Source organism: Leptinotarsa decemlineata, unplaced genomic scaffold (genome assembly GCF_025532065.1).
Source record: "Leptinotarsa decemlineata unplaced genomic scaffold, Ldec_3_MD MMD2_tig00003736_RagTag_RagTag, whole genome shotgun sequence".
Classification (NCBI taxonomy): Eukaryota; Metazoa; Arthropoda; class Insecta; order Coleoptera; family Chrysomelidae; genus Leptinotarsa; species Leptinotarsa decemlineata.
This window is the reverse complement of record NW_027412593.1, coordinates 5,804,958-5,818,550: the sequence shown is the minus strand read 5'-3', so window position 1 is coordinate 5,818,550 and position 13,593 is coordinate 5,804,958. Positions and strand designations below refer to the sequence as shown.

Here is a 13,593-nt window from a genome sequence, read left to right as displayed (position 1 = left end):
GAACTGCCCTCTTGGGTCGGGAAGCCGGCCTTATATCGGTAACGGTCCTTTCTAGAAATCTGTAGTCGGTTCGGTTCTAGAGTTTTACTGGGGATTCCGACTGGATTCTTCAGCAGTGATGTCATGTGTTTGTTCGCCGAGTCGGCCGGCATATCGGTCAGGGGCGGCTTCAGATTCATGACAATACTATACTTTTTTTATGGTTAATCTTAGGAATATTTCAAATAATTTATTTGTGAAGGATATTCTGAATGAAAGTAATATCATTCAACTTCATGAAGGAAAGCAACCTGAGTAGTTTGACAATTTGGTGGTTGAAAAATGAAAAAAAAAAACAGTCTTCAATGGGATTTGAACCCAAGAATTTTGGGAACATTTCCCGATACATATGTACTAAATACTCCAAAATAATCAAAGATTAAAAAGTATGACTGAAGAAAGGTTGGTTGGGTAACAGGATCAATTTTTTCTTAAATGTCTTTGGTTTCATGTCGTTCGGTGTTCATGTCTCGAAAATTTGGTTGTTGCAATGTTTTTTATTTTTTAAAAATGTATCTAATGTGTCTAATGATTTTTAAAATAGTAATATTAACACGAAGAAACTACTTTTCAAGCCCTGAAGAAGAATTAAGAATTTGATTAAAATCGAAACGTTGGCAAGAAAACGATTGTTTTTTTTTTAATGCATTCTGTTACCCAACTAACCTTTCTTTAGAAAAATTATTGGGTCACTAAGCTAGTTAACTGATTAAAAAATATAATGTGTGTGTCACATCAAGCTTCTATTAAAAGTTTGAGATGAGGAGTGGAATTATCAAAAAATATTTTGGATGAAGTTACAGATAACAGGGTTTCAAGTAGAACAATGGAATATCAAAATTCGGTTTTTCTAATGAGATTTTATATAATGTTCTCCATTTTCGAATCCTGTCAAAAAAAGTACTCAAAAATAATATAGGAATTTATATTTATAGCAGGGGAGCCCACGATTCAAAATGGGGATTTCCTCGAGCGTTTTTGAGACATATTAGGTTGCAAAGCTTAGATGATGAGAAGAAAAAAATGTTATATAATATATACCTTTTCATCGGCGGGGGAAGCGGCTATTGATTTTTAAATATGTAAAAAATACTGTTGCGTGGACATACTCGAGCGCGTCAGATATTGATAGTATCAATGTCCTACGTATTTTTAATGATGTTGGTATGTTAATCTGATCGTTTGCATGATGTGGGTGGTTGTACGTAAGAGTTAAAAGTGAAAAAAAAAAAAAATTAATCGAGCGTGTCAGATTTTCTAAGGGGGTGTTAGGTGCAACAAAAAAAAGCTCTCATTAAATAATCTGACGATTTCAATCTGACGCAAACTCGCGGCCATTATTATAATGTGCAAAAAAAATTCGCCATTTTGAAATACTCAAGCGCGTCAGATTAAGATATATATGGTGCATCTTTATATTTTAGACATGCTGTCTCATAATGTGATGATTATCTAGAGCTAGAGGATTCGCTTAATCTGACAAAAACAAATTTTTTTAATTTTTTCAATTCATTGAACTTAATTAATTGAAAAGCTCAGGAAATAGCATGCAAATGAATAAGTGTATGTTTTTTAAGTAGAATCCTTGTATTTATAAAAAAATAATAAAAAAATGCTCAACAAAAATTTAATTTCTAATAATCAATTGATTAATTGATGAAGAAACGACAAATGAAACTTTCTATGTTTTTTAACACTTTTATTTGTAACTAACGTTACTGCAGTTTCGTCCTATAAGGACATTTTCAAACTTATATATTGTGTAAGTTTTAAAATGTTCTTATATATTGTATAAGTTTGAAAATGTCCTTATAGGACGAAACTGCAATAACGTTAGTTACAAATAAAAGTGGTAAAAAACATAGAAAGTTTAATTTCTCTTTTCTTCATTATGATTTCCTACCACGTAGTAACGGCTACATCCATCAATTAATTGATTGATTAATCATCATCTTCATCACGAACGAGTCTCTGTGATCAGCTGTGATGGCGTCATGGCAACATAATTCAGAGTGGGGACGGAGTGAGAGAGTAATAGATAGAGAAAAAGTGAATAGAGAATAGAGGAATAGACACTCGGAGAGGGAAATATAGGTATCACATAGCTGCACGCATTAAATTTTATCGACGAATTTTTGTTATTTCGGCTTGCGGAAATCGTCAGATTACATATGTTCAAGTGGTACAAGCTTTTCACAGAAGATTGAGGAGATGCCGCCCCAACAAATCAACAACCGATGAAAGTGAAGAAAATTATTTTGGAGAATCGTCGTAGAGAAGTTGCTGAGGATGTCAGCATATCGGTTGACTCGGGCAGTGTAATTTTTTTTTAAATTTTGGGCATGAATCGTGTGGCAGCAAAGTTCGTTTTAAAATTGCTGAATTTTGACCAAAAGAACCATCGCAACGAATCATGGGTATATGGTTATGACATTGAAACCAAAGTCCAATCCTCCTAATGGAAGAGCCCAGGGGAGCCAAGACCAAAAATAACATATTTTTTTAAGGACAAAACCCAAGCACTATAGGCAAATCCCTAAGGCGCTCTTAGAGCGGTGCCTATACGAAAATAGTGATTCACATTGGATTTGAATTGCTGAAGATTAAATCCATTTGGAAAAACGTTCTCAGGAAGTTTATTCCACATAAACGCCGTTCTCCAAATGAAAGAGTTCTTAAACAGTGAAGTTCGGGGTGTACTGAGTTGAACCTCATAATGATGAGCAGCCATAGTCCGTCGCGTATTTCTGATATGTCCCGCTCTTGGTAGAATACAATGTGCCAAGTCACTCGAACACTTTCCGTGAAAGTATCTACAGTAGAGATATAAATCTCCAGCCTTTATTCGATGTTCCAGACTATCAAGGTTGCAAGTGATGTTCGCGTCTCCAATCAGTCTCTTTTCTGGATGGAATCCAGCAGCTTTAGGGTATGTTTGGGGGCGGAACTCCATACATGATAACAATATTGGATTGGATTCTTGTTTTTTTCCAATAAGTCGTTGATATACAATAAAAAGAGGATTGGAGGCAATATGTATCCCTGGGGAACACCAGCGTTGATGGTGAAAGTATTCGAGAGATATCCATCGACAGCCACTTGCAGGGACCGTGCTTTCAGGAAGCTGAAGAGTCATACACCAAATACTTGATAATATGGTGGTTTAGGAATAGGGTGAACGCGAGCAATCTTCTAACAAGAAGGAAAAACCCCTTTCTTGTAAGACAGGTTCAAAAGTCTGCAAAATATTGGTACGAGTTCATTTCCGCACTTCTTAAGTACGATGGTGGAATAGTAGGTGGTGCCTTTTCTAGAAAATCTACTGTGGAGTGGGACGCAAATTGTTCAGCTAGTAAATTTGCTTTTTCTATGGCTGTCCGCCTGTGTTAGTGGTGGAATTGTGAATTTTGTAAAGTTCTGATTAACATCTTTAGCTACGGACCTGAAGGATCTAGACCTGTTGGAATTGGCAAGCGGTCTATCTCTCATTCTCTGATTGTGAAGTTTTTTGCTTTCATTTATCCTCTGTTTGTAGCTGTTGCGAGCATTAATGAACCTGGTTCGGTTTTCGGCACTGGGATTTTTGCGCCACTGCCGGTAGACGAGATTTTTGGAGGCGACAGTTTGTTCGCAATTTCTGTTGTATCAAGGTTTGCCGTTAGAAGATCGTTTCATTAAAAAAGGAATATATGCATTCATCGATGATAGAATAACTTCCGTGACTTCAAAAGCACAAGTTGATGGATCTTCAGAGCTGAATCAAACTACTAGCCAGGGGTATCTTTGGAAATGGTCTTGATGATCCTCCCATTCAGCTGATCTGTAATGTCATGTGCGGCATGACAAGTTCGATGAAATATCAAAGTTTTGCTCAATGTTTTTTTCGTTTACCGTGGTTTGGTGCATCAAGAGTTCTCGCCACATGATCGTATGGTCAATAATAATAATACGTCTTCGGCAGACTAAGGTGTTGAAGACACCATCCTGGCAAGCCATGATGAACCCCTCAGTTTCCGACTTCAGCCCACTCTACCTGAGAAAAGCGAACGTCAGGCGCTTTGGTAAGCCAAGGTCTCCAATGTTATTGAAGAAGACCCCATGCATTGGCTTATCATTGTGTCACCGCAGAAGTAAGGTGATCTCTGCGGCTTTTATCTGAGATTTTTGCTGAACGGGCTCCGACTTGGTGACAGAGTTGTGGTCACCTCGTTCAGAGTCGAAAACTATAGCGAGTTCATCAGCTGCTCGGGCAGCTGCCCTAAAGAGAAATGCTCCAATTCCTGCTCTCTCATGGTCACGGCCCACGCAGAGAAGGGGATCTGAACTCCTGACGACTTTACAGGCTGTATCCAGTACCATTATGTCATGTAGACACTCCAAACTCAAAAGTTCACGGTCCCCCTCTTGTCGGGGGAAGTACAACCGTAGAACGGACGATTTGGGATGCAAACTCCTATAGAGATGCATCATTTTGCGGGTCTTTACGTCGAGTCCACTTCACTACTCCAAACGAGTAGAGTAAGATTGGAACGGCAAGCAAGAAGAATTTTGTTCTTCCCCGACAGTTCCGATGACCAGATCTGTCGAAGTTTGTGCTGATACTTGACGTGGAGAGAGCCACCAGTTGTGAGTGGCGTTGTTCCACCCCGAGGTAAGTATACGTCTCTCCGGCATCCAGATGGTGTAGGATGCTGCACATTCTCTCCGTAGTCTACCGCAGTCGCGGTACGGTCTACGGTGCAGGGCCTGCCGCGAGGCGCCCGAGACCCTAATGCACATGTCCAGCATATGCGGTCTCGCCCTATATCCATCGACATAACGCGGCCCTAAGAGTGCACTTTTACGGTATTGACGAGGCACCGGTGTTGCCCTATGGTCCGGGGGATATTGAATCCGTTGCGGGAAATGGGAAGTGCCGAATTTATTGGAACTATTCGTTCCCCACCTTCAGGCTCATACAAGCTAATAAGCCTGATGTAGTCATTCTCGTCCATCAGAGCAAAACGATAATTGTCGTTCTCCTGGCGAGACGAATATCGTCAGAAAAGAGGAGGAAAAACGGATGAAATATCGAGATTTTCTCTTCGAACTCCGCAGACTCTATCCAGATCACTCTGTCAATATGGTTGTTCTGATTAATGGAGACCTTGGTGGAATGATCTCCTCTCTACTCTGGAATATTAAAATCATACCGGCTTGCCGCACTAAGGCAGAAATCTCAGCCGCACAGATGCAGAAGACTGTCATTCTTGGCTCACTGCGCTTGCTCAGGGCACATGATTCTCGGACCCAATGATCACTTACCTCACGGTGTGGGGAGTGGTTATTGGTTGATAATGCTGGCGCGCCCTCCCGAATGTATCGGAGCTTTGGGGGAAAGGGCCTGACCAGCGCACACTACGGTCAATAATACGTCTTTATTATGTTCCACATACAGTACATCTATTTTTTTTTTAATGGTCGTATGGTCAATAAGGAGTATTATATTGAAGGTATGCGCCGCTTGCGAGAAGCAGTGCTAAGAAAATGTCCGGTGTTGTAGGCTTTTGCATCACGATAATGCACCTGCTCGCTGTCATTGCTTGCCACCCTGCAAATTTTTCCTATTCCCAAGATTGGAGTGGTCAATGAAAGGACGGCGTTTGCGACGATTGATGAAATAAAAACCGAATCGCTGAGTGAGCTCAAGGACATAACAAAAAGTGCATATTAAAATTGCTTCCAGGAATGAAAACAATGTTGGCACAAGTTTATTATATCTGAGAGGTACTTCTTTGAAAGGGGAAAATAAAAATTTATGAATATATGTATATATATATATATATATATATATATATATATATATATATATATATATATATATATGTATATATATATATATATGTATATATGTATATATGTATATATATATATATATATATATATATATATATATATATATATATATATATATATATATATATATACATACCTATATATATATTTGAATTAAATTCACCTTATTTTTTAAACAGACCTCCTATATGGCAATTAATTTATATTTTGGTGAATTATGCGATTCAAAATCATTTCTGTGGTTTTCTCAAAATAATTAATTTAAAAATTCGAAAACGCTTTGAAGGTTCTCTTCTTGATTTCAATAAAAATAACTTTTGTGTATGACAAAATGGTTAAGGCTTTCGCAGCCGAGGTTTTCAGTCTCACTATTTTTCGGGTTCGGTGGCCGTAGATTTTTGGAATTTCTTTCTGATTTTTGCTGGAGCAATTGGCTAGCGCTAGTGACGGCCTTCAAACCCGAAAAATAGTGACACTGTGAACTTTTGTGAATGATAATAATACAATTCTTTCGTTATAGAATGTTATCACAAAGGAAGAGTTGCTGCTTCAAAAGGAAGCGAGAAAGGGAATGGATGCGGACGAAGCACAATTTTCTGTGGAACAAGCTCTAGATAGCCAAGTTTATTTGTGGTCTGATAAGTATAGACCTCGGAAACCGAGGTATTTCAACAGAGTTCATACAGGTTTCGAATGGAATAAATATAATCAGACACATTATGATATGGACAATCCTCCACCAAAGATTGTGCAAGGGTACAAGTTCAACATTTTCTATCCTGATCTAATAGATAAAAGCAGTGCGCCCGAATACTTTTTGGTGAGTACATATTGAAGTTGTAAGATATCATCTAGGTATATTTTTTTCGGACAAACATCCTTGAGATTTGTTGATCAGAATATTGATAGACAGTTGCAGTTGGGCCAACGAAAGAATACACATGCGTCATCAATTTGTGCATCCGATATGAGTTGACAAACTAATGAAAACGAAATGATATGGCTACTGCTCCGAACAACCTAACCTTTTTTTAATACACAATTGCTTTTATTTGTGAAATTTCATAAAAACCGTTAATACTTTTAATAATCATTCTATAAAAACATTCGGTATTCCATTTTCCAACTCGATATCTGGCAATTTGAATATTCCAGTATGCACTTAAATATTAGACAGTTTATTCCACTTTGTAATTGAAACACAAACACGCACTTGCAGAGGAAAAGGAAGCTATGCAGTGCAGAAGTAAATAGTCCCAACCGCTCTTAGATTTTGAACGAGACTGGAAATCAAAGTCAGACAAAATTTTTGTAAAAAGGTATAATTTCTAGTACGTTTTAATGAGTAAGGCAATAAGATGAGATATTTATTCACCTTCAAAAATATTTACAGAAAACAGTGTTACAATAGTCACACAACAGTTTTTTGTTTAGGGACGTCACAATAATTGTAGAGAGTATTCTCATACTGAAAAAATATTTAAGAATAAAAAATATGTTAGTGTGTCAAAAATTAGATATTTACATACCTATATCACACTTATACATATATAAACAGTTTTAACTTTAGAAAACACAGAAACATTAATCACAAAATCTGTAGTCCACACTCTTGACAGGCAATGATTGTTTTAGTTGGTACTTTAATTTTTTAGTTGTGTAATACTTCCATTTCACTAGTATTTGGTTGTACAGTTTCATTGGAAAATATTCAGTTTGTATTTTTGTTTTTTCGTTATTTATTTTTGGCATCTAATATTGATTTTTATTTCGTGTATCATGTCCATGAAGATATGTTCCCGAAATATATATTTATCTTTATTTTGATGTATCCATAGAATTGCCTCCATTATATATAGGAAACTACCAACTTTTTTTAAGTGGGGGTCTTGTGATATCTTGTTTAATAGATATTTCAATTATTTATCCAACACTCTTTTATTTTTGGAAATTGGATTAGCAGTTGTTTCGCTCACGGGGGAACTATTTATTTCCGCCTTGCTATATAAAACAATGCAACATCACTGAAGATGACTGTTGCAGTTGAAACTTTTGGAGATTGTAACCAAAGAAGACCACGGCAGAACCCGGAAACCAACCAAAATATTGACGCCAGCCGGTACTAATATGGAATTGCTAAAATATGGTGTGGAATCTTTAAAAGAAAGAATATATAAACTAACACAAAAAATATGTAGAGAAGAAACATTTCCAGATGATTGGCAGAATGGACAAGAATTAGCATTTCAGCTGTCACCCATCATATTTTGCAACAAAACCATTCCATAGACTTTAGTTAATAAAGATTAGTTAGAAAAGTTAACAACAACAGGCATCTAGATGCCAATGAGAGTGTAGAAATAAGTGAACATAATAATATTATGAATGAGGATGGTGTACCAATACCTAATAGTATACTATACAGGGTGTCCCTGGACTTCCTCTTTTCCTCTCGGGAATGTATAGATGGGGTCAAAATATCACCAGTACTTCATATAACTTTTTTTCCTAAAATCCTTCGTTACCAAGTAACGGGCTCTCGAAGTTACAAAATGAAAAATGTTTTTCTTTGATAACTTTTCAAGTGAATATTCAAAATCATCCAAATTTTGGTAATTGACTAAACAAATGAATTCCTTCGATGAGCTTTTATGCAGGAGTCAGTTGTTTTGCTACAAAGTCAGGAACGGACTACCCCCGTTGGTCCACACCCCAAAACTTTGAAAAGACAGATATTTTTCAATATTTTTCAACAAATTAAGGTTACTTGGACAATTTTATGAATAAAAGTACTCGTGTGGAAAGTCGATCGGAGTAACGAGTCTTGATAAAAATGTAGTTTCACTCGACGACATCAAACCCGCTCGTCCACCATTATTTGAAATGAATAATTATCAAAACAGAAATAATAATGATAACGTTAATTCAACAACATTTATCCTGAGACGTCTACCATTATTCGAAAATATTAGTTTTTAAGGAAAATGGAAATGATAGGTAAAATGTTCATAACGAATTTTTATAATGCAAACACGTTTAACTAACGAAACTCAAGAGCCTCAAGAGCAAACAGAAATGAAAAATCCGCTACAGAAACTGCTCGATATGACCATCTTCTCTCTCTATACATTTTCTTAGTCTGCGAAGACACCCTCTCTGTACTTGAAATAGCATTCCAGGGTCGTTTCGTATGGCTTCACAATGTAATGTTATTCTATTCAACAATGCATCTCTTGTGTGAATAGGTGTAGCGTAAACAAGGCTTTTTAGATGCCCCCACAGAAAGAAATCCAATGGATTTAAATCCGGAGATCGCGATGGCCATGAATATGGCCCACCTCTACCAATCCATCTATTGTGGAAAATATGGTTCAGATGGTCACGCACAATCAAACTAAAATGAGGAGGAGCGCCATCATGCATAAACCACATATCTCTTCGGGTTTGCAATGGAACATGTTCCAAAAGTCCATTCAAATCGTTCTGAATGAACTCCAAATAACGTTCTCCATTCAATCGGTCCTGTAGAACGAATGGTCCTATAAGATGGTTTCCTATGATACCAGCCCAAACATTCACGTTGAATTTCCGTTGGTGTTTGGTTTGCAATATCCCATGGGGATTTTCTTCGGCTCATATATGGAGATTATGAGAGTTGATAACTCCATCTCTACTGAAACCTGCTTCATCAGTGAATAAAACTCGATTAATAAAAGTCATATCCTCTCTTTGCCTATCCATGAACCAATTGGCATATTCCAGTCGTGCTGGAAAATCTTGAGGTGTCATGGCATGTACCTTCTGGATGTGAAATGGGTGGAGCAGTTGTTCCCTAATTATTCTATGAATAGTGGACTTGGATGTATGGAACTGTTCTGATAGATTTCTGATGCTCATTGAAGGATCATCAGCGACGGCTTCCAAAATATTTTCCTCCAATACAACGGTACGTACAGTCCTAGGAGCGCCCTCACCACCTCGTTTTGGCAAAACTGTACCTACAATAATATTGAAATAAAACAACGTGCTCAAATTAATTATCAATTATTACATACCTGTCTCCCTCAAGCTGCGATCGACACGCTCGAATGTTTCTCTTGACGGTACCGTTCGATTGGGAAAATGCTCGGAATACAGACGACGAGCTTCTGCAGCATTACAAAATGCTCGTCCATAAAATACATGCATATCTGCATATTCATTGAATGTAAACTGTTCGGCCATATCAAAAAAATTCAAAATATCCTATAGAATATTGACAATACAATGATAGTCATATGACAACGCACCACTCAACAAAACAAAATCGCATTCCAGTTTCTCATTTTTTATCAAAACTTTCTAAAAGGTTTTTTTGTCAACATCTGTGAAAGAAATATTATTCCCTGGATATTTTTCACCTGATCATGTGCAGCCGTTTTTGTAGTTCATTCGTTTGCTTTTTATTAGTATAGTAAATATTTTTTCCGATGTGCGTTTTTTCAGCTAAATTTAGATTCGTGTTAAAGAATTTCTCCCATAAAATTATAATTATCAGTGAAACTCCTCAACAGTTTAGCTGTGAAGAAGAATTTGAAACATTCGAATGTTGAGTTTCATGAGATTCAGATAACTGATCAACACGAAACGTGATTATTCCACACGTATTATGTACATACAAAATATGGAATGAATTCGATATTTCATAGTAGAGTAGCTTGTTAGTTTAAAAACACCACGAATCTACAGAACCTGATATTTCTTTTGAAAAAATATCTGCTATCACAATTGTGACTTAAACTTCCATATAGGTACTGTACTTTTTGTTTACGACTTCATTTTAGCATACTTTGTATTATTCCTGTTATAAATGTTGTTGAATTAACGTTATCATTATTATTTCTGCTTTGATAATTATTCATTTCAAATAATGGTGGACGAGCGGGTTTGATGTCGTCGAGTAGAACTACATTTTTATCAAGACTCGTTGCTCCGATCGACTTTCCACACGAGTACTTTTATTCATAAAATTGTCCAAGTAACCTTATTTTGTTGAAAAATATTGAAAAATATCTGTCATTTCAAAGTTTTGGGGTGTGGACCATCGGGGGTAGTCCGTTCCTGACTTTGTAGCAAAACAACTGACTCCTGCATGAAAGCTCATCGACGGAATTCATTTGTTTAGTCAATTACCAAAATTTGGATGATTTTGAATATTCACTTGAAAAGTTATCAAAGAGAAAATATTTTTCATTTTGTAACTTCGAGGGCCCGTAACTTGGTTACGAAGACTTTTAGGAAAAAAAGTTATATGAAGTACTGGTGATATTTTGACCTCATCTATACATTCCCGAGGGGAAAAGAGGAAGTCCAGGGACACCCTGTATAGCTTGTCGAAATAATATTTTAATAATCAGATTTACCTGACAATTACATAAGGCCACATTGTAAAATTAATTAAAGACAATTAAGATGCAGGTACCTAGCAGTATAAATAAGGATAACATTGTATGTAAATTCTAACGGTTTGATGTTGGAATAAAGCTCCAGTAATAGCCTATAAAATGTTAACTACACTAGTAAAAAACACATTACAGGCAACAATAGAGAAAGAAATAGGACAATATCAGTTTGATTTCGTACAGGAAAGGTCTACAGTTATGGAAATTACAAATTATGAAAAAAGCGTGTAGGTACAAGATGAACCTAGAATTGCTCTTTATAGACTTTCAACAGGCTTTTCATTCGATTATTGAAAGTGAGCTAATAGCAGCAATAAAATAGATGTACATTTGAAATGAGGAGACTCACAGCAATATTATTGTATGGAATTAGAGCAAGCGTTAAGACAAGTTGTGGGGAAACAGAAGAATTTAAAATAAATGAAAGGGTAGGCAATTTCAATAATTATTTTCAACATTGCACTTAAATATGCAACAAGAACAATGAATCAATAAGAACAAGAAGTGGACAATTAATAGGCTACACAGATGACTTAGTGACTCTAGAGAAGAGACATAATGAGAAGTATGTTGGGTTCACAGTAACAAAATATGCAAGTAGGGAAATGGAGATAAAATAGAACATTTTAAAAGCCAACAAAAATTTACAGGAAAACAGGAAACTAGTAAAAAGTAAAGAAATCTCAAGCAACACTAAAATGAAAATGTATAAAAAAATAATGAGACCGTCAATATTGTACGCAGCAGAGACAATGTCAATGACTAAGACAGATGAAGAAGACATTAAGGGAGGTAGAAAGGAAAATACTGGAAACAATAAGGAGGCCAATTAGAGTCGTTATAAATGAATATAGGAGAAGAATAAACAGATAAATTTCGGAAAAATGTGGAAAGGACATAGTTTTAGAAATCGAGAAATAAGGAGTCAGATGGAAAAAACACATATGGAGGATAAAAAAAAAGATAATGTAGTATGATAGCGGAAAAAGAAAAAAAGGACCTAGATCTAGTTGGTCAAAAGAGGTGGCAAAAGATCTGAAAAGGACCAGAGTTGGAAATTTAAGAGAAATTGCAAGATATGTGAGAGGCTGATGTGACCCAGGCGATCATAGGGACTCATCCATCCTAGTCAACATAGGATGTAGAAAGCTATAATAGGGTCGCAATCCCTAAATGGGATATATAAGCCATATCTATTTATCTAAAAACATGATTTTTCAAAAGCAATTTTTTTGATATTCGAGGTGTTTGTGTTGAAATCACTTGATACACTTTCAACAGTCTTCATTATATCTTCTTCTCTTTTTTGTCTTCATAATATTTGAATTTTCATCATTACCTTCAACTGGCTCAATTCAATTGTTTTTAAAAAACCTTCATAGAGAGAATCTCGTTCATTTAATCAATTAAATGAAATTGTTTTGAAACGACAAAATGCAAACATTCAGTTTTTTATGTGAAAAATAAACCCTTTTTTCTTGACTACACTACAAGATAAATTATTCAGATCATTCACATTTGTTTTTGTTTCAGATTCCGTGCTTGGAAAATAAAGAATTCACCATCCTACGATTCCATGCAGGCCCTCCATACGAAGACATTGCTTTCAAGATTGTGAATAGGGAATGGGAGTATTCTTACAAAAGAGGATTTAGATGTCAGTTTCACAACAACATATTTCAATTATGGTTCCATTTCAAGAGATATCGATATCGACGATGAGTTAACTTCTTTATTTACTGTTATACATTTATTCTCATGGATCAATTTATTTCACATATGAATAACTACCAGGGTTTTTCTGCTAATTTTTGTAGGCTTGCTAAAATCCTTCATTCGGACTACATAGGATTGGTAGAGAATGTTGGATTTGTTCCCATATTATTATAGCCGATTACAGCTATAGATTCTTTTGTAACTTTTCAGCAGAATAACTCTGCTGGAATGAATGTTCCCTAAGTAACTTTATTTAATTTTTTCAAGATCGAATTTTTTCCAAAGTGTCAACCATTTTTTATAAAAGGATCAGAATATACATTTAATTTTTTCACTAATTATTTAATTTATTGGCAAAATTTATCATATATATATATATATATATATATATATATATATTTCAAATTATATATATATATATATATATATATATATATATATATATATATATATTTCAAAATTATATATATATATATATATATATATATATATATATATATATATATATATATATATATATATATTTCAAAATTATATATATATATATATATATATATATATA

The 13,593-nt window shown here is 35.4% G+C and overlaps 1 protein-coding gene across 1 annotated transcript in view; it reads left to right on the top strand.

The window, feature by feature from the left end:
* cactin (cactin, spliceosome C complex subunit) overlaps positions 1-13,365 on the top strand; it is a 57,617-nt gene extending 44,252 nt beyond the window's left edge. Inside the window, exons 8-9 of the mRNA XM_023174719.2 lie at positions 6,395-6,694; positions 12,849-13,365. Coding sequence (XP_023030487.1) covers positions 6,395-6,694; positions 12,849-13,037 — 489 coding nt within the window. The 3' untranslated portion in view covers positions 13,038-13,365. The remainder of the gene's footprint in view (positions 1-6,394; positions 6,695-12,848) is intronic.
* The last annotated feature ends 228 nt before the right edge of the window (positions 13,366-13,593 follow it).